Raw genomic sequence first — 26,564 nt, forward strand, 5'->3', positions numbered from 1 at the left:
CAGCTTTCACTTCACAGTAGCAATGTACAAGCTGTCCCTTTTGTAACACTTGCAACACAACCAAATTTTCCACCATGAAGGTTAAATTCTCTGTGCTGCACTAGGGAATTTTGGCATCAGTATGACAAGCCTTCTGATAAAACAGGTTGTGTTTTTCACTCGAATCAGAATATACAAGTGACTGTAAATTATTTTCCTGGCAACCTCATCTACTGTTCACATGCAATGCAGCATTTTGATATAATCTTCACAACTTATCATGTCCTGTATTCCAGATTCTTTTCTCTGTTTAATGGCCAAGTCATGCATGTGCTCATCATAACACTTCTATGAAAAAGGGTCATTAGACTTCTCTAACATAAAGGCAAGTGTAATTTTGTTTCTTAAAGTAAAAAGTAATAGCTTTTACAATAACCATTTCCTTCAAAATCCCTGAAGGGAGAAGGGACTTGAGCAATTAATTCTTGTGCATCAAGTTTCTAGTTTTTTTCTGACTGCAAACTTTAACCAACAGACTAGTCAGAGGCATCTCACATTTTAAATTAATAGTTTCCAACATTGTCTCTTTAGCAGAGAAAAACATCATGGCCTATTTGAATATTTCTGCCAACTGATGTTGGGTTATCCATATTAGCAACTGTTCAGCATTGTTAGGAAATTCTATTTTAATACAGCACTTGATAAATCCCAGGCACCAGGACACCATGGTGCCTAGAAATTTCATTGCAGTGCCTAGTATTTTTTTTTTGTAGTAGCAATAGTTAGAAAATATGAACACAGACAATCCTGAAGGCTGAACTATGACTGTCTCCTAAATTTCTGAGCTGGCTTCTAGAACCAAAGAAAACTTGTCAAGGCTTGCTTTAATACACATCTACAGTTATACAGCACTTTTGTACAAACATTTCAACACAGCAGAGAGAGCCTGAATTTGGCCAATTCAAATGCAAACAGAAACGCTGGAGGATGTTTAAATGCTTTTGCCTAGAGGAGGGAACAAAAAGTCACCAGAAGAGTGACAAGTCACCTCATGCCACCAGCCCAGAGCAGCCTCCAGACTCCTGTTTGCATGCTGTGAATCCATCAAGGGCTCTGCAAGCATCAAAACACTTCTGCATGAATCCACCAATAACTTATCACCTGCTGAAAGGAAACTTGACAGACCTATTGGGCTCTGTACTAAATACATGATATACAGATCTTGTTAGCGCTATAGGTCTCTTAAGGTAGTTTTCATGCTGACATATTTGTATCCCATTTCTCTGGTTAAACCCACCCCCCTCCATTTAGTCTTCCAGCCACTGAAACCAATAAATACAGCATCACATTAATTAAAAATATCTTACACTTAATGGCCTACTTGGTGGTCCTGTGCCTATTATTAGGATAATAAAGCACAGCTACTGTGCACAAGGTTGGGATTTCTGCATATTCAGTGGAAATTCCAATGACACAAAAAAAGTATTTGGTTGCAACTGAGGTCTCTCCAATGAGTTCATATCACTGTGCGTTTGAGAGAGTAAGAGAGAAAGACAATTGGAGCTGGGGGCTGTGTATTATGTGAGACACATCCCACAGCTCCAATTTCTCCTCCCTCCAGGAATACTGTTTTATGAGCTCTGAACATTATGAAGTTCAGAAAATCTTGGCAGAGGATTAAACAGAATTGTAGCAAAAGCATCCCACATAGCTGTGTGCAAACTTACTTGCAAAGGAACAAAATTCCGTAACAATTTATCCTTGAAAAAGGATGATTAGAACTGGAGGATGGAAGTAGAGAGGCACATGACCCACAAGCCTAATATCTCTCACCCTCTTTCCCATACAGTATAGGGAAGTAAAAAAAAAATCCCACCCACCCCTTGGAATATTTCTGCACTGCACTACTCAGGGCTAGATGAGTTGCTTCTTGCTTGCCTAGACCTGAACTCTGAACTCCCAGCAGCACATAGTACAACAAGTCTAGTGCTACAGTGCTGAGGCACAGAGCCAGGTGATCACAAAGCCACTCATCCAACCCTAGAACACAGTTCTGCCATGCTACAGTCTAACAAGTGAAATTCCTAATGATCTATTATTCCCCCAAAGCTTCTTGTGTTCCAACCTTGGTTAAAACAGAGCAGTACCATAAAATCAGGAAAACAAATCATTCAACAACATATGGGAGAATAGATCCCAGTAGGCAGCCGTGTTGGTCTGAAGCAATAGAACAAAGCAGTAGACAAGTGCACCTTAAAGACCAACTAAGTTTTATTCAGAATGTAAGCTTTCCTATGCTCTTAAGCAGACTTCATCAGACAAATGGGAATGGGAACTTATATTAAGAATTGCTGCTTCCATTCCCATTTGTCTGATGAAGTCTGCTTAAGAACATAGGAAAGCTTACATTCTGAATAAAACTTACTTGGTCTTTAAGGTGCACTGGTCTGCTGCTTTGTTATATGGGAGAATAGTGTGGTCTTCTCCAACGCCTAAAATACAAACCTCAGTGCCATATGATGCACAGAAAGTACTTCATAAATGGGGCATTGCTACAAAGAAGGTGCTGGACCCAATCATCATTTAAGCAAATCTCTGAATGTGGAGCATGGGGCAAGGTTTTCTCTATCCAGCCTCTAAGTCACACAGTAAGAGCCAAGTCTAATGTTATCTTCCACTCTTAAGGAAGAGAGCAGACCCATCCAGAACCAATTTGGCACCATCTTTGCAGGCTGAACCACTTATCACCACAGCTTGATTAAGTTTACCTATTAGCTCTCAGCTAACTTGTTACAGGTCCTGACCTGGATAACTCAGGTTAGCCTGATCTCATCAGAACTCGGAAGCTACGCAGGGTTGGCCCTGGCTAGTATTTGGATGGGAGATCACCAAGGAATACCAGGGTCATGATGAGGAGGCAGGCAATGGCAAACCACCTCTGAAAACTGTATGGGATCACCATGAATCAGCTGTGACTTCATGGCACTTTCCACCACCACCATTTATTACAGAGACTATAACACATGAGCTAGATAAAAAGGAAGAAGAGGTCAGGATTTCACCTGCATATTGACTGCACTTTACGCTGAGTCTCTAGCAACCTCCTCCAGTGGTTTCATGTCAACTGTTAAACAGCACAGTAGACAAAAATGGAGAGCCATTTTGTACCCCATAACATGAATGCCATGGAGCAGAGAAATTAAGTCCCACATGGATTATTTTGTGCAACCTACTCATCAAGAGGATGCAAATGCGCCTCCCACTTTTAACATAAGTGGCAGGTCAAAGTGATATTAATTTAATGCTACCATAAACTACTAAGAGGCCCAGGAGAATCCACAGGGCCATACTCCAATCCCATTTCCCAAGGGAAACTACCAGCCAGAGCAACCAAAGAAGTTTATGCCAACTCTGGATTAGAAACTGACGCTAGATCAGCATTTTTTAGATGTGTCTGGAGCTGAGGCGCCTCCATCTGCTTCAGCATATTGCCCCACAAGGGAAGACTTATTATTGGCTGATAGCAGAAGCAATTGTCTCAGTCCAAAGGAGAACTTCTTGAGGAGCGTGGATACAACCACCACCTCTCATAATGACATATTTATAACCTCTTAGACAGAGCTAGTCACCATTCCATGGCCTGTAGAGGCATAAAGGGCAAGAACTGAAATCAGGAGGCATATTTCACTTCTCCATCAGCTCCTTGGTAGCCTCTGGTAATTATAGCAGCATCCAAGTTATAACAGATGCAGGTAAGAGTATGCATAAACATTTGACAGGTAAACTGAAGGAGCCTGTTAGAGGTTTACTGTTGTCACACAAGGAGATAAAGCAAGTCCTGTACCACTTGGATCAGTTCTTCTGGATAGCATTACACAGCCCTTAATATCTCCCATTTTCTTTTTGTTACCATTATCACAGACTAAACTTAAAAGTGAACTATAGGCTCTGCCTAATTGGATTAAGACCAAGTTTCTTCCTCTTCTGTTCACATCCTGATTACTTTGAGGCCCCAAGCACAGTTTCTTAAGTAAAGGGTTGAACATATTCTATTAGGGAAGGAAGGGTATTTAGGAGAGGACTGTGTGTCTAGCCTCTTTGCCCTTACTTCTGTTTCCTCTCTGAAAAAGATACTTTAGCCCCATTGGCCTGTGCAGGTATGATGCTGAACATGTCACTGTTCTTCATCTGGTCGGAGAAGAATGGAAACGCTATGCATACTGCTCGAAGCTCTAGCCAGATGGATGTTCCAGCTCTGATTCAGATTGGGACCAAACCCCCAGGACTTAGCTGGGGAAAATATTACTATTCTTAGGAGCTGATTCTCCAAGAGGGAATGGACAGTTGGCCTTGCTCCAGCTACCTATTGCAGATCCTCACGTTTTGGCTGACAGGAGAATCAACTTTGTCTCAAGAACAGAATGATAAGAAGTATGCATTAAACTTACATAAAAATATTGCACACTGTGGCTCTGTGAAAGGAACTGAATGCACGAGAGAGCAGACGAAGGTTGTGAAACTGCCACAAAAGTCTAGATTTGGCAAGTTCTCTCATCCTCTCCTGTGATCTTTTCCTGTGGAATTACTGTCTGTTTCTACTGGTTTGGAATCTTCAGTGACCACCAGCAGAACATTGGAAATTTCTTTTCCCTTTATTACGTGCATGGCATCGTCTAAAAACTTTTTAGTTTAAAGAGACAGTTTCTTTCAGTATACCACAGGACTACGGAAGCTATTTGCCATGGACTTTTTAAAAGCTGTACTTGGTGTTTACTTATAGTGTGAGAAGGTGTTCATAGAAATCAAATTAAGATAACTTATCATTTAAAGTATTGTTTATTTAGATGATTTTTCTCAATATGGTGTGAAATTGTGGCTGCAGAATCCTTTTCAGGTTGGATGTGAACATAAACAAAAAACTGGTAGACACTGACTTTTCTCCCAAGCCTGATAAGGTACAGGAGACAGCCCCCTTTCCTGGTGGGGCTTTATGGTCTGGCATTACATTTTGTTCGCCTTTGAAGGCAAGAAGAGATAGTCTGAAGGAGGAACTGTTCCTGCCAGCTGCCTTTGAGATTTCGATCTAGATCTGCTACTTCAGAGCTCTTTAGGCCTAAAGAATAGTTTGCAGAAAAAAGGAACCAAGGTAACTTGGCTATATATCTTTTAGTCAGGGTAACTAGAGCTTTTGTGCAAGTTCTCCTAAGAGCTTGAAATCTGTGAAGGACCGACAGGTGAGGTGAGTTATTAGCCCAAACCTACCTGCCAGTTTCTGAGTCAGGTATTTCTATAAGCCAGGGGTGGCCAACGGTAGCTCTCCAGATATTTTTTTTGCCTACAACTTCCATCAGCCCCAGGCATTGGCCATACTGGCTGGGGCTGATGGGAGTTGTAGGCAAAAACATCTGGAGAGCTACCATTGTCCACCCCTGCTTAAGCCATGGCTTTAGCAGAAAATTGCAGACAGGGTCTGTACAGTTCAAGGTCTGTAAGGTGCAATTTCAGGAAGGACGGCAGATATGCAATAGGAGAGCTGGCACTCTTGTGCTGGGTTGAGCCAATTTCTCCTATCCCTGTGCAGTTATGGTGTTAGCCAACTTGGGTTCAGCCCTTGCTCTGGACAGCTGTACTACTCAGTTCTATGTGTGGGGGAGGGTTTGGATGAGGTTCCAGAGACTTTGGTTACTCAAGTCCACGGGATCAGAACTCTGCCCCCTTGAGAGAATTCAACTCTTGGCTACTTCATAAACTTTGGGCTTCTGTGACAAACTGAGGCATCAGCAGCTAGTAGGACAGGAGCCCTACCATCACATGGGAACCTGGGGTCTTTAAAAGAACATTCTTGGCTCTGCCTACTGGAGATGAAAACTTAGTATACAGGATGCCCTACTACCCTGACACAGAACTACAGAGTTTAGCCTTTCTGTTTCAATCCTGTTGTGTGGCAGTAAAATTCACATCTTCAATTCAAAATCCATTTTTAAAAAAGGATATTATGATGATTCCGGCCTATTTAAAAAGCCAACTTGGAGTATTTGTTAGGATTTTCCTGTCTTCAATGACATCATGTGGTGCAGAACCTCAACCAAGAATGAGACTGTGCAGGGTATCTGTGATTATGGGCTACTCAGCTAAAAAAGAGATCAATTGGAACCAAGTGTGATTATCAGATTTAAAAGGACACTTGGAATGGGACCTGTTTGCTAGTAGGAGAAACTGAACTGGAACCTTACTAACAGAGGACTGCAAAGACTCTTTGCTATGTTAATGCTATGTTAGCTGCAAAAGCATCTCTCCCCGTGAGCAACTTTTTTTTTGAGCAGGGGACATTAAATGACCACAGCATATTGGCAAGGCTGACTCATTAGTTCTGATCCCACATTATGCAAGCAAACATCACACATCTAACAGAAAAACGGTATTTCAGATCTACTAGGTATGTGCACACAGGGATGACAGGTTGTGAACAGGAAAGCTTGGGGGACTCGCAGCTACACAACACCATACTTGATCAAAGGGCTTTACGCCCTAATGTCGAATAAAAAGCACCTTTCTTTCCAAAAGCTCTACCTGTCCAACAAACGCAGAGAATGCTTTGGTACTGTCACGACCAGCTGCAGCAGAGTGGTAGAGATTGACCCATTCCCTCAGCAGGTATTCTGCCTTCTCCCTCAGGCCAGGGGGATCATCATATTCAGAGGCTTGAGAGATTCCAGAATGCATCATAAAGTTTGGCCCTCCATGAGCACGGTCAATCATGGCTTCATAGTTGGAGCGCACCACTTCCATCAGCTGTGGTAACCTAGAAGAGATCCAAGATGCAGAAGCTTAGTTTTCGATGGTTCGGATGCGGAAACGTCATCAAGAAAAAATAAATGCTTTCTTCTGATTTGTATCCTCTCCTCCACAGAGACATTGGGGGGGGGGGGGAACCACCCATTTTCACTCTATTAACTCACCTATAAATAAGAATTAGTGGTTTGTCCTAGGGCAGCCAGTAATAGCTGAACAGGGATTTTAAACAAGCCCTCTTCTGTCCAAGTCCAAAAAGCTATCCACACTGCCATAAGCTTTGAAGTTCAGAAATTCAAAAAGATGGTATAATAAGGTAGCATAATGAGCCATTTCTCAGAAAATTTGGAGAATAATATGGACCACAGTCCAAGACCTAGTTCCCAAGACTGCTTTCCCAGTGGTGTGGGGAGAAGACTGCAAACTTAGACTCCAGAAAGGAATCTGCTGGAGCTGTGAGACGATGTTCTCTTGCTCTCTCACTTACGCATCTCCTGGAACTTCTCTTTTCCTCCAAGTGGCTGAAGTATTCACTGTTTCCTCTCTCCATTTTATCTTGAGAACCACCTCTGTGATGCATGTTAAGTTGAAAGACTGACACATGGTCAGCCCTTCATGGTTGTGTGAAGGATCTGGTCCTAGGGTCTCCTGGGTCTTAGCCTAGCTACCACCTCACACTGGCTCTCACAAGTGACTTCACAAACAGATGGAGTAAATGCTCTGTAGGCCAGCATTTAGCAGCTGCCAATCAAGGGAATAGGGGAGGATGCAGTTTTCACACAATATTCCTTCATGTTTATACCCAAATCCAGCTGGCATTACAATCTCCACTCTCACCACTAGATAAGAAGGATGCGCCAACACCCACTCACATCCTGTTCAGATTGTTTTATTGTTTTCCTTACTAAATGTGCAGTACAGAGCAATTGGCTTTTCATGCATATACGTTTTCACAGACTGAATTATACTACTCCCCCATCCTTGCTGACTAAGTGCTCTGCTCAGAAGGCACTTGATTAAATAAACAATTAAATCATTCACCAATGAAAGCTGCAGTTCAATAAAATCACACCTATGGTGTTCATCTACACAGACTTTAGTGCAGCTAATGGCTGCCAATCTGAATGGGCAGCGTCATGGAAAAACTTGATGCAAACTGGTTCATTGGGTATTTGGGGCTGCTTGATACAAACCAAACAGATCAAGTGACCAGCTAGTATCTGATTACTAACTTCAAATATGGTAAGTTCAATAGCTGAATGTGTGCGGTGTGTATGTTCGGGGAGGGATGTCAAGTGAAGTTTCCAAAAGGAAATTTAGAAAGCGACCAGAATTCACGTTTTCTGAATACTGCTGCCATAGCTTGAAACTTAGCCTGTCCAGCAGATTTTCTAGCACAAGAATCTTTTAATTCAAATTTGGGGGCACACCTGTGTCAGACTGAGAGTCAAGGATAAGACAAGCAGAGTTCAAGATCTTTATTCCAGCTTCATGGGCATACACACGCGTTGTTGGAACTGACCTCTTTGTTAGTTCCTCTGACTTATAAACCTTTGCCCTGGCTGTTATAATTCAAGCTAAAGTGCGCCAAGCAAAAGCGGGGGTTTTGCATGCGGGTTTTACTAAGCTCTCATCATCACAGGTGCCTACTATCAGTTCATGGTACGCATCTCCTCCAGTTCTTTGACCTTGATTACATAGCAACCAGCCAATTTCCAGACACACCATCCTCCCTCCAGATAAACAGCAAGTAACAGTTATATCAAAGGCATAGCAACCACAAGCATAGCATTGTATAATTGAATACATATGACAAGAGGAACAAAATAGGACAAAATGGAGTGACTCTTGACAACCTGCTTCCACCATGGCCCTCTGAGCTTGCTTTCTTCTCCCCTCCCCCACTGAGAACAAGTCAGCTTCTGCTCTTCAGGGTCAGACATATTTAGAACTGAAAACTAGTACACAAGAAATAACTACTCAAGCTTCCTCTTCGATGCAATCTTCTCCACATGCAAAAGATTTTTTATATGGAACAGCTGCGATCTAAAGGGGTCCACTGCTACGAAGGCAAGATAAACCTTTCTGGATTACCAAAGAGGCAAAGAACAGTTTGGCCTAGATGGGCTGAAGCTATGAAACATGTTCAGCTCTACATCTCATTCAGTAATTTATGGTATTTAACACATTTATGCACACTCTTGCCAAGATTGGCAGTAGGTTTGGAGTTGGGTGCCCTCAATATGCCATGACACTCCTTCCTGCTGCCAGATAAGCAGCTGGCAGCAGGTCTCTCGGCACTATCCCAGTGTCTGGATGTGGTAGATAAGGGGTAGTTGGCGGAAGTTGAATCCATCAAAGGCAGAGGTCATGTAGCTGGAAAAGACTTAAATACCAACAGGAAGATCAGTCCACTTGACAGCTGCAGACTTTGTAAAGAACTTCAGGGTGTGGCTGGATTCTGCACTATCACTGGAGAAACCAGTGTCCATGGTTAGCACAGTCAGCATTTTTTCACCTACACCAGGCCAGTCAGCTGGTTCCTTATTTTTCTGGGTCAGACCTTGTCACATTAATTCATTGCAATGGTCATCTCCAGCTTAAACTACTACAATTTGCTTTACATAGGGCTACCCTTGAAAATGCTTTGGAAACTGCAGGTGGTCCAGAACGCAGCTACCACATTGCTGATTGGAACATCATGGCCAGCTCATATTACCCCAATTCTGTGGCAGCTGCACTGGCTACCAATTAGTCTGCAGATCCAATTCAAGGTGATGGTGTTAACTTTTAAAATTCTTAACCATCTGGGATCCTCATACCTATGGAAGTGCTTCTCCTTTTGTCATTATCTAGAGGCCTCTTGCAGTTGCTGGCCCCAGGATGACTTGGTTAGCTGTTGCCAGGGGAAGGGCCTTCTCAGTCATGACTCCTACCCTGTGGAATGCACTCTCAATGACATCTATGCCCTACTAGATTTGTTTACTTTCCGCAGAGCATGCAAGCCTGAATTGTTTAGGTTGGCCTTTGGAAGGTAACCATATGTCTAGGCTGTTTTAAAAGTGGTATGCAGTATTCTCTCTAAGCTGAGTTAGTGTGAGCTAGCTCACGGTTTTTTAGCCTCTGGCTGAGACATTTTTGACTTAGCCCAGGAAGCATGGCCCCAGAGCAAACTAATTCATGCAGTAGCCAAATCACTCACTCACAACTTTGATGTCAGTAGCTCATGAAGTAGAATTGTTGTTCACAAGACTCCACAACTCAGAGGGAGGACTGGTATGGTAATAGCCAAGTATTTTAATAATTTAATATTTGTTTTTATGGTGTTTTACCGTACTGGTTTTAATGTTGTAAGCTGTCACAAGCCCCCCTTAGGGTGAGCAGTGATGAAAAAAAACTAGTAAATAAAGTAATCCTGGGACACAAGAGCCTCTGTGCGATTTTACAGAGAACACTCAGGACACTCTACAAGCGAAGAACAGTACTGGACATTATTTCAAAATTACCCTTCTGGTGCACTCCCTCGGGAGTGAGCGTTAATTCTCATCAGAGTTTCAATTGTGTGGAACAGATCTGCTTCCGTTATGTGAGCTACACTTCTCTCATCCACCAAGAGGATTTTTACCAATTGCATTGCAAATGCCACAGCCATATAGTTCAAGCCATTCTCCATCGACTGCCCAAAGAAAAGAAGAAAAGAAAAGACACGATGGGTGAATTGCTTTTGTCTCACTGCCTTCAAAGAAACTTTATGAAAAGTTAGTGCCAGCATCTCACCTGAGCCAAGTGAAGATCGTACTGCTGCATGCTAACTAGGTGGTTACGTATCAGCAGCTCTACCGCTTCTACATTGTATTTATATTCATCTCTACATTCAATCAGGCATCTGCAAAAGTCAGTCATTTTCTCATGTTAGCCTGGCTTGCTCTTCAGCAAACACAGCAGATACAGATCTGTGGTATGAATTAGTTCTTCAAGCATTCTCCATGTAGGGACCAACTTCAAGCACAAAGCAAGAACAATACTGAACTACTATTCCACACTTTATACAGAACCAAGATGCAGAGTATGGGCAGAGATATGAAAGCCTGGATTTTTTTTTTAAAGGCTTCTTCTAAGGATCTGTTCAAAAAAAATGTTTTACCGACTTGAAAAAGTTAAGGAATTCTGGTGGAACACCTACAAAATATTTCTGAAATGAATGAAATGCTTTCATGAAGGAAAGGGGTTGCTCCCACCAAACTACAAACACAAGGACTGCAGACCCATCCTGACTCCCCAGGCCACCAGATAACAATTCAGTTTTAAACATAATGACAATGCACCTCAGGATGGTCAGGGTGCTGGATTTCTTACGAACTTAAATAGTCCCCTCTGTATTACACAGTCTGGTATGCTCATCCAAATAAAAGTATCTTCACATAGCCGCCTATGGATTTCAAATCCTTATTCCTCCCCTAGCCGGTCAAAACTGACCTTGTGATCTGCTTATTACACCATGGAGAGCCATAAGCACGGCCATCCTGCAAGGCTTTCAAAACAAGCAAGTGACACTCTCGATAGCGGAGAAGAAGATCAGCATCTGCACCACTAGTAGCATCCAGCAGGCCCTCAACAGCCTGCAGAAGGAACAACGTGGAGACACACATTAAGAATAAAAATTGCCTAGGTTCTTGCATTAGCCTGGAGAACAAATCACTAGATGAGGGGTGGCCAAACTAGTTTAACGTAAGAGCCACTCAATAAAGGTGAGATGTTTGAGAGCTACAAGACAAGGAAGGAAGGGAAGGGAAAGGAAAGAGATGGGGGAGGGAGAGATGGAAAGAAAACAATTTTAACTTTAAATGCATTTAAATGCATTCTCCAAGCTGGCCAACAGGGTGGTGGGGGTTTCAAGAGCCACACAATATGTGTGAAAGAGCCACATGGGGCTCCCAAGCTGCAGTTTGGCCACCCCTGCACTAGACTATGGTACATTCTCTACTAAGCGATGTACAAGCACCTCCCCACAAGCTTGAAAACTGTGATGGAACTCTTCCCTCATGAAAAGCAAAACAGCATTTCAGACTGGTCTTTGTTTCTGTTTGAAAGGTAAGCTGTTTTTCATAAAGCACGTGTTCTCTTTCGTCCTACCCTAAGCAATCTAGATCACAGATGCACTATTGTGAGTCCTACTGGTTCGCCAAATAAATGAGCACAGAACACCAGCCACCTCAGAGGACATGGAACAGAAAACCAACAGCTTTTGGATACTATGCTGTACCCTGCCCCCCTCCCAAGCTGCATGTTAATGGATAAAGCTCAACAGTTCACACACAAACCTTCTGGAGCAGTCCTAGAGCTGCAATAGCATCACGAGAGTTACGAGCCACAACCACTGCCTCCAAGAGGCTTCGTAAGGCTTGGGTTTGCGGGTTCATGGGCAGGGTGTGAGGAACGGATTGAAGGTGCTGTTCCAGTTCTGTCATGCATTTATCATAGATCTGTGCTACATCGTCCGTTGCCCAGGCTTGCTGATTTAGGAAAAACACAAGAACATTACCTGGTTTAGCTGGTGCACAGGCTAACAAAAAGCAGTCCTAAACAGCACTGCAAAGTCCAGTGAAGCTAACAGAAGGATGTAACTTTGCTTAGAATGGCACTGTAAGTCACCAATTTAAATCAAACATTTGCTTGTATTATTTAGACACTTCCCAAACATTTGCAAACTAAGTGGTTGTTATAACCATGAACACCTATATGATTTAAAAGCAAATCAAGCATGCCTCAGAAGGTATGCTACAAGCTTCTTAAATATTTAATTGAATATGTCTGCTACTGTAGAAATATACTGTACAATGCTTACTTCCAGTGTAATTTAAAAGGCATTTTAAATGTCTTAACTCTTTATCTACCCTGTCTTGCCCATTATCTACTAGATAGAGTCATAAACAATGTGTGAAGTTAACTTTAATTCAAACTTTCCCACAGAATTTATGGTGCCATTAATCAACATTCCTCTGAAGACCAACACAGAACTTCAGATATGCTCCAATTGTTTGTGAACAGCTCTCTGACAGCCTAATTCATATTAGCATTCCACTAAATCATGAAGCCTTAGAACAGCTTTAACGATACCCAGCTGAGTTTCTACCTTCATAGGCTGTGCCAAGATTCCTGTAGGCTGAGTTAAGTCATTGGTTGGTAAGAAACCAGGGACATTACGTGCAAATTCTTCATAAACAGCTAGCTGCTTTGGGTCCACACCACCAACCTTTAAGAGTGAAAGAAAGCAATAAAAATATTATTTAACAATATTTCAGCAAAACACGTACAGGTGGTATTAAGCAGGAAACATTCAGGCACATATCTGAAGATCCCACACTATTTAAGTAACCAGTTTCAATGGATGAGGGGGATAAATCAAGAAAGGTTACCTTTAATTCACAAGAGACGTATGGAGAAAAGTGACTGATGCCCACAACACTACTATGCATGGCGCTTTATTGACATCAATGTAACAAGCAGATGAATAAGGGCCTGACTCTGATGTATAACTTTTCATAACTAATGCAGCTCAGGATATGATTGGGAGGTTATGTGATTCAGCTGCCTTGCGCAAGCTAAGCAGTTAACTGTCTGTTCAGGACCTTTGTAGGAACCCTTTTTACATCCAGCCTGAGTTCCATGGTGGAAAAAGGCAAAACACAAATGCAATAAAGAAACTCCTATATATACTAGGGTATGCTCCTGCTGCTTCTTCAAGGAGCATGCAAGACATCCAGTTATTCCATGGCCATTCCTGCCAGAGCCCCATAGGATGGAGGGGAGGCTCTGTCCTTTAGTTTGGCCCTCATGCACCCTCAGATATGTCACTTTTGTTTCACTCTACTCCTGACTGTTGAGAAGATATGTCCTGCCAGCTCCAGCATGCCTCCCCAACAACCTCATTCTTCTGTTCTCTGCTGCCTACTCATCCTCCATCCTGATCCTTATCCTGACCATGTGCCATTTTGGCCTGCAAAACCTGTCATATAGACCAGGAATGGCCAACAGTAGCTCTCCAGATGTTTTATGCCTACAACTCCCATCAGCCCCAGCCATTGACCATGCTGGCTGGGGCTGATGGGAGTTGTAGGCAAAAAAAGTCTGGAGAGCTACCGTTGGCCACCCCTGACTAATTCCACTGCACTGACTATCATTAAAAAAGAAAAGCTTGCCAATCACTGTTGCAAATGTCTTCCTTTTATCAGTCTGACCAAGGAGCCACATTCTGATATAGTTACACTGTCACCATGAGCTCCTATCTAGCATACCTGTGCTAGGTAAGTTGTTTGCTATCTTGAAAGAAGAGAGCATTGACTCCAAGGAAAGACGGATTTAAAGAGATACACCAGATAGCATCCCTTATCCCTTGCTCCTGCAGTGGGAAGTGACCCTGCAAACAAACTGTGGAAAGGAAATTAAGTCCGTTCCTCCTGCTCTGCCCACAGTTCCACTCTGTAAGGAAACTACCAAGGGTCTCAGCCATGACAAGTGCTATAAATGTGCAAAGAATAATTCAGATGGCATCAGGATACTCTAACGAAGGTGAATAGTTGCCATCACATGAACACATATGAAGCTGCCTTGCACTGAATTAGCTCATTGATCCAAGCATAGACAGCTTAAAGAGGGGATTGGATAAGCATATGGAGCAGAGGTCCATCAGTGGCTATTAGTCACAGCGTATTGTTGGAACTCTGTCTGGGGCAAGTGATGCTCTGTATTCTTGGTGTTTGGGGGGGGGGACACAGTGAGAGGGCTTCTAGTGTCCTGACCCCACTGGTGGACCTCTTGATGGCACTTGGGTTTTTTTGGTCACTGTGTGACACAGAGTGTTGGATTGGATGGGCCATTTGGCCTGATCTAACATGGCTTCTCTTATGTCCATTAGTGTCACTACTGTCTACTCTGACTGGCAATGGCCCTCAGGGGTCTCAAGCAGAAGTCTGTTCACCTCATCTACTACCTGATCCTTTTTAATGAGGTGCTGGAGATTGTACTTGGGAGCTTCTGCATGCCAAGGAGCTGCTCTACCACTGGATCACAGCCTGTCCCCTCGCACACCACTAGCTGGAGGATCCATCTCAGTACAACAGCTGATCCTCTGAGCAATCTTTTTTTCTATGAGTTCTGCCCTCAATCCCAAAAACATAATAAATAAATAAATTTTATTTTTATATCCCGCCCTCCCCCACCAAAAGGCGGGCTCAGGGCGGCTCACAGACATGACAACGTCATGATTCAATTAAAAGCAGATAAACATTATGAATACAATACAATTACATATATAGATTAAAATACATAAAAATAGGTGCTATAATTTCTGATGTCACAATTACATATTATCAGCTTCAGTTACAACATAAGATGGCTAGAGTTAGAATGATTTTATCAAGTTAGTCTGGTCCTAATTCAAATGCGAGTTGGAAAAGAGAGGTTTTGCAAGCCCTGCGGAACTGGTTCAGGTCCCGCAGGGCTCGCACCCCCTCTGGGAGTTGATTCCACCAGCGCGGGGCCACTAATGAGAAGGCTTGCTCTCGAGTTATCTTCATTCTAGCCTCTCTTGGCCCAGGGATTTGTAGGAGGTTTTGGGAGCTAGATCTTAACGCTCTCCTGGGGATATATGGGGAGAGGCGGTCCCTGAGGTAGGCAGGTCCTCGGCCATATAGGGCTTTAAAGGTAATAACCAGCACCTTATACCGAACGCGGTAGACGACCGGTAGCCAATGCAGATCCCGCAGCACCGGCCGCACATGTTCCCACCTAGGTAGTCCCATCAACAGCCTGGCCGCTGCGTTCTGCACTACCTGAAGTCTTCGCGTTCGGCACAAGGGCAGCCCCATGTAGAGGGCATTGCAGTAGTCTAGTCTTGAGGTGACCGTTGCGTGGATCACAGTTGCTAGGTCGTCGCGTTCCAGGAAGGGAGCCAACTGCCTCGCCCTCTTGAGATAGAAGAAGGCGGATCTTGCGGTGGTAGCTATCTGGGCCTCCATTGATAGCGAGGATTCCAGTAGCACCCCCAGGCTCTTGACCCTGCGCACTGGTGTCAGTGGCGCACCGTCAAAAGCTGGCAGAGTAATCTCCCCCCCCGGTCCGTCCCGACCCACGCAAAGGACCTCAGTCTTCGTTGGATTCAACTTCAGCCTGCTCAGCCTGAGCCAGTCAGCCACGGCCTGTAACGCCCGGTCCAAATTTGTAGGGACATCACCAGTCCGGCCTTCCATCAATAGATAGAGCTGGGTATCATCAGCGTACTGATGACAACCAAGCCCATACCTCCGGGCAAGCTGGGCAAGGGGGCGCATAGTTTTGCCTCACTGCTCTCTAGGCAGTGAGTGCTTTTTATTTAAATGCAATGTCTTTTGAGGTTGAATACAGCTTACTAGAAAATCAGGCCAAGGTGTTCCTGATACAAGATGGCTTGCATAGCCTTTTTTGCAGCTAAAGAGCAAGAAAAAAAAGCTTTCAATCCACATGAAATAGAACACATTGAGAAGTAATTCCAGTATTCTGTTCTTACTCAATGAATTGCTAAGCAGAAAGCAAACCTTGGAGGGGGGAAGCATCTGAATTTATCGCCGATACAGAATCATCTATCCTAATTTTGACAATAGATACCATCACCCATAATCCTCTGAACCACTTCTTACCTTTAACCTGATCTGTTCTGGCATCCGCTCAGCCTGATAAGTCAGTACTACAGGATCACAGTACCTACGACCCTCTTGTCTGGCATGTTTTCTAAGCTCAAATTCCTGGCAAAATAAAATTAAAAGGTTACCTTGATTTAAATGGATAGAGCTGAGCTTTTAAAGTGGTAAACACTGGGCCCTTCACACTTACAGTAGCCAGCCGCTTATCCATTTCAGGACCTGCTTTCTCAACAGCCATCTTCTGAATGAAGCAGCATGCCAGCTCGCAGTTATCCTGAGCCAACTGTGCAGCAGCCTGCTCCATCATCTCCCTCTGCTGTGGTGAAGCAGCCTATCACAAAAGGCAAGCCATTAAAGAAACATTCATTTCTGCTCTGTAGTGCTTAACTTATTTTTATTTGCTGACTTCATTTATACCCCCACCTTGCTTTCCCATGGGGACCAAAAGTGGCTTACATCATTTTCCTCTCCTCCATTTTTTACTCACAAAAACCCTGGAAGAGAGGGCAGGCTGAATGTTTGTAACTGGCCTGAGGTCACCCAGCAAGCTTCTGCGGCAGAGCTGTGATTCAAACCTGGGTCTCCAAGATCCTAGCCCAACACTAATGCCTACACTATGCTTATGATTCCTTAACAGGTATCATGCACGCCTCTTTTACAGGAAACACTAATATCAAATCCATTTATAACTTGTATTTTCCTTTAATGAAGTAGGTTATAGTAAAGACATTATCAACATTAAATAAACAGCATTATCTCTGCTACACAGTCAGATTCCCGTACATATCCATCAGATACTTTTCTGGAAAACTCCTAAAATGTGAGGAAATGTTTTTGGTCCCAACAATTCTAACACTTGTCAATTTAACCCTGCATTTTGCCAAAATTTATCCTTAGGAATTAATCTCTGGGGCTGAAAGTGTGCTCCTCCATGTGATGAGAAGTGAGAGAACTTATTACAGTTTGCTTTGAGAAGCCCACAGGCCAGCTTGCCTCTCTTCAGCTGAAGAGCTCTCCAGGCTCCTAGTTTTATGTCATACTTCCAACAGATACACAAACAGAATGGGCAGTTTTCAGAAAAAAGTAAAAAATGGAGGGAAGGGAGGGAAATGGTGCTACCAAAGCTGGTTGGGAAGCTATCTGCATTCCAACTCATACAGAAGTAAATTAATTAAACCAGGAGTGGGGGATGGGGCGCAGAACCTTCAATGTGGAAGGAAACCCTACTTCAGCTTGCATCTCAGTTCACAGGCAGCACCTCTGAAAAGCTGGGTCTCCGGACTGCTCTCTGGCTCTTGCCACCATGAGTGAGGGAAAAGCTAACAGGAATAATCCACAGCACTGAAGTAACACGGGTAGGAAGGAAAAGAGGCCAGCTGGGGCATCTTCTGGCATTAGCTTATATACCTTTAAGGAGCTGCAACAGACCAACACACTGATCCCCAACGTGGTGCCCATGAGAACCACAGCTCCTGCTGATATGTTCCTTGGTGAGAAAGTTGCCTCCATGATAGGAAGAGGCTTGGGCTGGAACCTCCTAATATTTTGTAGAACCTCCAAACCTTTGACACAGCCCCCATGGTAGCCACTGTCCAACCCACCCCCATGGCAGCCATTTTGTTGTGGTGTGCCATGGATTCAACAAGGCTGGGAACCCCTGGACCAACACAATTAAGCTTATGGAATTTGTTCCAAGTTCATGAGTGGTTTTTATATATATTTAATCTGGGGAGGATTGATTGGTGGCATCCAGCACTGAAATTCACGAGCTACAGCTTTAGCTAATTTTGCTAAAAATAAAGTCTTCTTATGACCTGCAAACATACCCTCAATGCAGTAGCAAAGCTGTTCTTCAGGTTGGTAGCTATGCTCATCAGCAACGGTTCCCGGCAGGTAATCATAGCCATGCCAGCAGTCAAATTTCGCATCATGTGGTGTGCTGCTATGCGCATGCGTGACTCTTCTGAGTCTAACGCAAAATCCTTCCTTACTATCTGCTCGCATGTAGTCATGGCTATTTTGATGGACCGATCCACCACCGGATGTACAAGTTCTTGAACCGCCCGCTCAATGGCCTGGCGCACACACTGCTTTAACTGTGGGTGTGCTTGAAACAAGGGGATCTAGGACAACAGAAAAACCAACATATGACACATCTCCAACACATACACAAATATTTCTGAGCCATCACAAATACATGGAGACTTGACCTGCAGGCAAATCCCCCTTAGGAGGCAGGTGGTTGGCCTCACAACACCCAGAATCCAATACTTACAGTTGGGTTAAGTGTAATGTGTGGAGCCAGCCCTCCCAGGGAGTAGACGTTGATATCGTGGTAGCTGTATTGGGGCTGTGGAGGAACAGTAGCTGTACAGGTGGTGCTGGTAGCTGGTGTAGTGGAAGCAGCTGAGAAAGTTGGGCAGAAAAAGAATAAGTTTTCAGAATCTCTTTCCTAACTTAAATTCAATTCCCCAGAGTATGTCTTACTACAAGCCCAGACCAGTCATTTTTGGCACAAGCAATGACATGAAGTTTGCTCAATTTTATACTGGAACTGACAGTTCCTCAAATCCCATTTGTTCCCTTCCAGCCCAACCAGAGCCACATCCTTCTAGGGAGCAGACTATTAACAAGGGAAAAACCAGCCACCAACTCCAAGGGCATCAACACTGGCAAAGAAAACTGACTGAACAAATACAACATTCATTATTGTTGGCAAAAAACTTTTGTGTTGAGGAAGGAAGGGAGTATTAGTGTGAAACATGAACCGACAACTTCATCAACCGTCTTGGGAAAGGTGGGCAACAAGACTTACGACTCGACACTTACTGGTGGTCGTAATGGGTGGCAACTCCTCTGGTTGTTTCACATCCTTCTTTGGAGCAGACAGCTGCTCATCCAGATTTTTCAGCCGATCCTTATCTTTCAGGAGGTTCCCAGGCTTTAGTTCATTGATGTCAAGGGCAAGGTTCTTGCAGAGCACTTCAATCTCAAACTTCAGGTTCAGCTGTGCAATAATCATTTCAAGGTTTAACAAGGTAACCATGTCAGATGGCACTGCCTATGAAGCGTCACTTCTACATCTGCCTGCTGCTTCAAAATTTAAGAAATGCGCTGTACCACTAAGTGCGTTAAGCCAAATATTCTGAACTGAACCAGCAACATAATTTAGAACAGTGGGGTGTGGGGGTGCCATGGCACCATCAGTGATGCATTTCCCATCACCTGCATTCTTTCTTGGATCTTGGGGATAAAATCTAAAGATAGAACAAAGTTCTCTGGGTGGCTTCTGAGCAGCTGACTGACTAGCAAACCAGTGTGCTCATCCCAGGAAAGTGAGTCACAGCCCCGTCGCCATTACAGCCATTTTGTGACAGTACCCTTTCTAACATTTCAAAAATGCTTGCGGGCTCAGCAGGGTTGGAGAGCCTCAATTTAGAACCTGTCTTTAAAAGAACATCACCATCTAGTCTAAAGAAAGTCAAGATGCAGTTTCCATGAATGGGCTACAGTCATCACGCAATAAATTTCTCCCAATCTCCTCCATCCCCAAAATTCAAGCAATGCCATAGAGAAGAGAGAAGTTCAGAATAGTTTACTTTTAAATCATGCTCCTGGTGCAACTCTGCAAGTACATTCATGATCGCCATTGTCCAGGGGTTGGGAGGCCTGAAAACCTACAAAGTAAATGAAGAGTGGAAAGGCAAAATGATCAAAACCAGCAAGGACCTTAAATGACTTACACCAACACACACTGAATTTATAGAACACACCAATGGAAGAGCAAGCCTATATCTTTCAGGACAGTATCATTTATTTATTTCCATTGACTAGGCTGCCAATTCCCAGAGAACAGGGCTCAGGGCAGTTTACACCAGCTTGCTAAAATACAATACAAAATATATAATACATTAAAACAATTCATCAAAAAGCGGAACTAAGTAATATTATGTCGTATAGCCAAGATGACAGATAATTTCAATATCTACCAGTCCCCTGGGGAGACCACCAGAAGATTCTTATTACTAGAGCGTAATGCTCTTCCAAGGGCATATTGAGAGCCAGTCCTGAAGATATGTAAGTCCCTGACTCCTAACAGACTTAAAGGTCAAAACCAGAACCTTGAATTGGATCCAGTGCTCCACTGGGAGCCAGCACTGGTTAGATATGTGCCATCCAAGGGGTGCGAATGAGGACCCGCACAGCTGCATTCTGGACCAGCTGGAGCTTCTGGGTCACACATGAGGGTAGGCTAGGGTGGAGCTGATTATAGTAATCTAACCTAGAGGTGACCATTGCGTGGATTACAGTGACTACATCGGGAGGAGACAGGTAGGGAGTCAGTTGCCTAACCTGGCACAGTTGGGAAAACACCAGCTTGGCATCCTCTGCGACTTGGGCCTCCACAAATTAGGTGGCATCCAGGATCACGCCCAGACTCTTGATGGCTGGAGCCAATGTTAAGGGCACCCTGTCAAGTGTCAGGAGCTGACTACCCGACCACAGTTCCCTCCACATCAGAAACATCCGTCTTACCCAGATTCAGTATTAGCCAGCTCTGCTTTAATCACCCAACCACAGCCTTCAAACCCTCAGTTAAGTTCACAGGAATGGTGTCCAGTTGGCTGCCCAACAACAGGAATAGCTGGGTGTCATCAGCATATTGATGACACCCCAGCCTGAAACTCTGGACTAGCTGGGCGAGGAAGTGCATGTAGATGTTAAGTAAATGGAGGAGAGAAGTGCCCCTTGGAGAACCCTGCATTCAAGCAGGTACCTTGGAGACACTGACCCTCCCAGTGCCACCCTCTGCCCCTGACTGTGGAGAAATGAGATAAGCCATTCCAAGATTATCCTGCAAATCCCGACATTGGTGAGGCAGTGAGTCAATAGATAATGGTTGACTGTGTTGAATGCTGCTGTGAGATCTAGTAAAATCAGCAGCACCAGCCCGCCTCAATCCAGCTGCCTGTGGAGATTGTTCATGAGGGTGACTAACACAGTCCGCATCCTGTGGCTGGAAGCCAGACTAGAATGGCTCCAGCACTGATGTGTCATTTCTGTTTGGCCACTGCTATCTCAATTACCTTACCCAAGGAACAGTAAACTAGAAACAGGGTGGTAATTGTCAGATCCATAGGCTCTGAATTCAGTTTTCTCAAGAACAGGACAACCACCACCTCCTTTAACTCCACCGGAAAGGTCCCTGTACCCAGGGACAGACTGACAGAATCTTCAAGGGATCTCATAACCCTTCACTACTGGCTTTCAGCAGTTACAGATCAAGGAGGCAGGTGGTCAGCCTCACAGCACCCAGAACCCTGTCAACATCAGCTCGGAAGAGCCGGCTGAAGTTATTAAGAACTAAATCCAAAGACAGGAAAGGGGTCTCCAATTAAAAGTTAGCTGGGAGGTCATGGTGGAGCGTGCAATATACGGAATAAATGCCCAGGGATTATGCAAGTAGAAGCCATGCATAATGATGCACTTGGTTGCTGCACTGCCATTCTCCATCCATCTCAGGTACCCTTCCTTGTACAACTTGAAGGTCAAAGAAGTTCCATGTCCTTTTCCCAAACAACTTCCACAGCTGAAGCATAGAACTGACACCAGGTTCTTGGCACAATGCCCTGGGGCTCAGCACCTTTTGTTAGGTTTCACCGAGCCTCACCCCACCAATCAAGCTTTCCATATTTAGCTGTTGCTTTTTGTCAGAAATACTATCTTGGAGCAGCACCTCAGTTCTGTACAAAATATGGGCCATACCCTTATCACAAATGAACATGAAACACAGCAAATCTCCAACTATTGCAGCAGTGATTAAGTTTTCAAGGCATCTTTTCTTTACACTCTGTACTGAGGTAACACTCTCAGCCCCTAGTTAGAAATCAGTGCTACAAATAATTAAGTTAAATGTGTTGCATGCTATTCTCTTGCCTCTTCCAGTTTGGTGTAGTGGTTAAGTGTGCAGACTCTTATCTGGCAGAACTGGGGTTGAGTCCCCTCTCCTCCACTTACAGCTGCTGGAATGGCCGTGGGTTAGCCATAACTATCGCAGGAGTTGTCCTTGAAGGGGTAGCTGCTGTGAAAGCCCTCTCAGCCCCACCCACCTCACAGGGTGTCTGTTGTGTGGGGAGAAGATATAGGAGACTAAGCCGCTCTGAGTCTGATTCAGAGAGAAGAGTGGGGTATAAATCTGCAGTCTCCTTCCTTCTTCCTTTCCTTTTTAATGGATTTATGGATCTTTCCTTTATTAGCTTCAAGACTATAGCATTTTCCCTCCCCCCACCTTATTTAGAAGAGGCAGAGCCATGGGACAATTGAATGAACTATGAAAATTCATGCTTCTGACTATTCTCCTTGCCTCTGACACAACACTGGGGATCAGACTTACCACGCTTCTTACACTCGATTCCAAGACTTTGGCAACAAACGGCACAACGTACAGCAGCTCCTGCTGCCCCTTAACGTATGCCTCCAGCAGCAACGATTTCACATCCAAGTCCTAAAAATCAAAATGGTACAAATTAGACCTGATAATGCAAAGCAGAACACCAAAGGCGACCCCCCCCCAATACAAAAACGGTTTTCTTTTACTAGCTTGCTAATGTTCTGCCAAGGTTACATTTTAAAAAAACAGACAGGAAAATGAGTGTGTGAGGGTGTGCTGAAATTTTCAGCTTCACGGTATTGGCTCCCACTCCAATCAGCCTTACCGTGTGCAAGATGGGCTTGTTCTTTGCCAGTGTGATCATCCCCAACCAGTGACCCAGGTTCTTCAGCAGAGAACGGTCTGAGAAGTTGGCAGCAGCTTTATCAGATGTGAGCAGTACCTAAACGGTTTTTTTTTTGAGAGAATGAATAAGAACAGAGAATATCCAGAGAAGTACCCACCATCCTAATTTTGCTAGGCTATCTTAAGGGCTGCGGGAAATGAGAAAGGTTTGGTCTCAGTCAAGACCTAAAAGAACACAACCCAATGCCCAGACAAATGCTGGAGTCTCCTTATGCAGATTCCCTACTGAATAATGGTGATGTTTCGTTTTTGGCAACTGAGTACTTCCAATTCAGACATTAGTAGCCATGGCAATAACAGCTTTTAGAAAGGGGTTCTTGATTTATTTAAAATGCTTTTTCAGTTGACTATCCACCTTTGGGAACTCAATGCAGCTTACAATATAAATAAAATAAATTAATTTAAAAATTTAAAGTCACAACTTAAACTGCCACCAAATAAATCAAAATCAGTTCAAAGGTGAGGGGGCCAGGCACACCATGCCATGAGATTCTTTGGTTGATGGAACAGTCAGGAGGACCTCTCTCTATGATTTCAGTTCCCAGGCATGAACATACAGGAGAAGGCAGTCCCTTAAATACCCCAGTCCCAAGTTATGTATGGTTTAACTTAAGATCTAAATGTTTTAGGCCCTTGTGTCAAGAGGGGCTCTTGCCATGATACTATTTCACATTGCTGTAACCTGTAGTAACCCCAGGGCCTTGTTTTCATGCTATCTGTCTGCTGTTCTCTGTGTAACATTCATAAAGTATTGTTCCACGCAGTGCCAGACAAGCCAAGGTCGACTTATCTGGTCAGCGTCTGCACCTGCTCGCTTTGGGAAAAGTTATACTGGACTGCAGGAGGAGGGCCTGCTTTAGGTGAGTTTTGGTGTGTAACCTTTTAACTGAGTAATGGTCAGGCTGGGGTATATGTAGGGGTGCATTGCCCGCCAAAAGCAGTTTTAGCAAGAGTCCTCTTGCCTGTCATGCTCTTCAATCAATAAATCTTTTCTTTCCTGAAATGCTGTGTTGGATGTAAGGGACTTGCAGTACTTGACATCTTGAAGGACAGCTGAGTGCAACTGCTATGCCATGGCGTGTCTGGTCTGCTGTACTAAACTAAGGCAGTAGTTTACACATACTAGCTACTTTATTTTCAAATTTGTGTGCATGTCTCTCAAGTTGCAACTGAATTAAAGCCACCCCCACAGGGTTTTCAAATCCAGTCAGTTGGCCACATAATCAAAAATATTCCTTTAAAAACTAGTTTCCCCTACCTTAAAGTCTTTAAGACCAACAAAGTTTAACTCTGGGTATAGGGTTTTGTGTGCATGCACACTTCTTCAGATAGTTCTCCCCCTACTTACCTCTACAGGCTGTTGTACAGTAGCATCTATAGAATACTACACAGTGGTGCCTCAGCATGTACTTCCTATGTCCTTCAAAGTAGCCCATGCCACACATTGGGGGGGGGGGATGTTTTTCAGCTACAAATTACTTTCACTTCCCTTTCTGCTCTGCATTTTCAGGATTTTTCAAGCTCACTATGTGTGAACGTAAAGTGCCATCAACTCACAGCCAACTTATGCTGACTCCATAGAGTTTTCAAGGCAAGAGACTAACAGAGGTGGTGTGCCTCTGCCTTTCTCTGCATGGTGATATAGACATTCCTGGTGGTCTCCCGTCCAAATACTAATCAGAGTTGACTCTGCTTAGCTTCCAAAAGCTGTTGAGATCAAGCTAGCTTGGGCTATCCAGGTCAGCTTACTATACTTGTCTGTATAATGTAGTCTTCCTTTCACCTCTCTTTCAGCTCTTCTATTTAGGGCCTCCTGCTGGTCCAATGAAATGACGGCAAACCTCCCAGCTCTGTCAAAGCTGATAGCACAAGTCTTCTGTGAGAGGTCTAGGGCTTCCATCGCATTTGAAATCTGACTATAAAGGGTGGCCCACACTCTTAAATCTATTAGGATACTGAGAAGCCAATACCATGTTCATGAGAGCAGTCAGTGGTGCAGTGGGGTTAGGGGTTCCAGCTGGGGAAACTGCCCAGAGCCCCCTTCGCACTCCCAGGAATGCAGCAGGCTCTGATACAGGAGATCAGTTGCATATAAGAGGGCTGTGCTTTCTGACTGTGTACACCACTTCTGCTGCTGCCCAAGAAGGCTCGCACTGCCAGGAGCTCACTGGGACCTACTTCCGGTTCCTCTTTCAGCTGCTCTAAGGGGCTGTGGAAGAGCAGACTGTGAATCCCCACTCCGTAAGACAGCATGTTTTTAACTTGTGAGTCTGGTTCCCCAACCATGCTGGTTAAAGCAGCTTTTAGCATACTTATAATGCAACCCCAATAAGGAAGGTTTAATAGCAATATACTCTTGTGTCAGGTGCATTTGGTTATTAGCTCTGCTTCTTCTTGAAATGCAGAAGAAGGTTAAACAAACTCCAACATTGCAGAACTTACCTTGATATTTCTGTAGGTTTCATTGAGAACCATTTTGTTGAATTCTGGATTCTTAAGCGTGTCAAGGAAATTCGAATAGAGGCTGTGGAAGTTTGGCTCAATACTAACTCTCTTCATCACAAGATATTGTGAAACCCAAGGCATGAACTCTTCCTTCACCGTTTCCTTCAGCTCTTCAACCTGCCTCCGTAAACACACGTTAAGGAGAAATAATTCAATAAACCATGAGGGAACTATGTGACTGATTGTGATAGGTACATAAACCCACATTGCTGTGCAGCAATATGGAATTCTGTGGCTTCTAGCAGCTACAGCATGAGACCTGAATATTTTTGTTCAAAGAACCTGTGCAGGTAGTTGCCACACAAGTTAATCTCACCCTTCACATGCATGAGATTCACTCAGTCCCACAGTTTCATCTGCTTCACCACAAAGATAGCATGAAAAACCAGGATAGAACTACTTGTGTACTACTTGCCTTCTGAGTCATATTTGATTGAGACAGGTTGTTGAAGATAAAGGCAATTTTCTCCTGTACATTTTCAGGGGGTTCCACAATTCTCTCTGTTTGATCTGTGGCCACCAGTAGGGTATCAATGTTGGTTGTATTAATTGATGGCTGTAAAGCATTAACAAAGATTTAAAGAGGATGCAAATGACTGTGGAGTTTTTATACAGCACAATCTACACACATGGTGCCCTGAACTATGAAGCATGTCCCTAAATTACTGGACCAAGACCAGAATTACGCAAACACATTTGCATGACATCACAGTGTTGTAAGTTTATGGCAGGAGTCAACTGAAGCTTCAATAGAAGAAGAAAAATATGATGATATTGGATTTATACCCCGCCCTATACTCTGAATTTCAGAGTCT

The 26,564-nt window shown here is 43.9% G+C and overlaps 1 protein-coding gene across 10 annotated transcripts in view; it reads right to left on the bottom strand.

Annotated features, from left to right (window-relative positions):
- CNOT1 (CCR4-NOT transcription complex subunit 1) overlaps window positions 1-26,564 on the bottom strand; it is a 97,057-nt gene that overhangs the window by 11,243 nt on the left and 59,250 nt on the right. For 6 of the 10 annotated variants that reach the window (XM_060254380.1, XM_060254387.1, XM_060254389.1 and 3 more), the window contains 16 exons: window positions 26,165-26,305; window positions 25,687-25,866; window positions 23,165-23,281; window positions 22,843-22,953; window positions 20,048-20,125; window positions 19,278-19,455; window positions 18,724-18,854; window positions 18,275-18,571; window positions 16,639-16,779; window positions 16,446-16,550; window positions 12,905-13,024; window positions 12,093-12,284; window positions 11,248-11,390; window positions 10,549-10,657; window positions 10,278-10,447; window positions 6,529-6,781 (listed from right to left, as the gene is read on the bottom strand). In XM_060254380.1, coding sequence (XP_060110363.1) covers window positions 6,529-6,781; window positions 10,278-10,447; window positions 10,549-10,657; window positions 11,248-11,390; window positions 12,093-12,284; window positions 12,905-13,024; window positions 16,446-16,550; window positions 16,639-16,779; window positions 18,275-18,571; window positions 18,724-18,854; window positions 19,278-19,455; window positions 20,048-20,125; window positions 22,843-22,953; window positions 23,165-23,281; window positions 25,687-25,866; window positions 26,165-26,305 — 2,466 coding nt within the window. The remainder of the gene's footprint in view (window positions 1-6,528; window positions 6,782-10,277; window positions 10,448-10,548; window positions 10,658-11,247; window positions 11,391-12,092; window positions 12,285-12,904; window positions 13,025-16,445; window positions 16,551-16,638; window positions 16,780-18,274; window positions 18,572-18,723; window positions 18,855-19,277; window positions 19,456-20,047; window positions 20,126-22,842; window positions 22,954-23,164; window positions 23,282-25,686; window positions 25,867-26,164; window positions 26,306-26,564) is intronic. The other 4 variants (XM_060254386.1, XM_060254385.1, XM_060254381.1 and 1 more) reach the window with 1 other exon arrangement.

The sequence above is a fragment of the Heteronotia binoei genome, chromosome 14 (assembly GCF_032191835.1).
Source record: "Heteronotia binoei isolate CCM8104 ecotype False Entrance Well chromosome 14, APGP_CSIRO_Hbin_v1, whole genome shotgun sequence".
Lineage (NCBI taxonomy): Eukaryota > Metazoa > Chordata > Lepidosauria > Squamata > Gekkonidae > Heteronotia > Heteronotia binoei.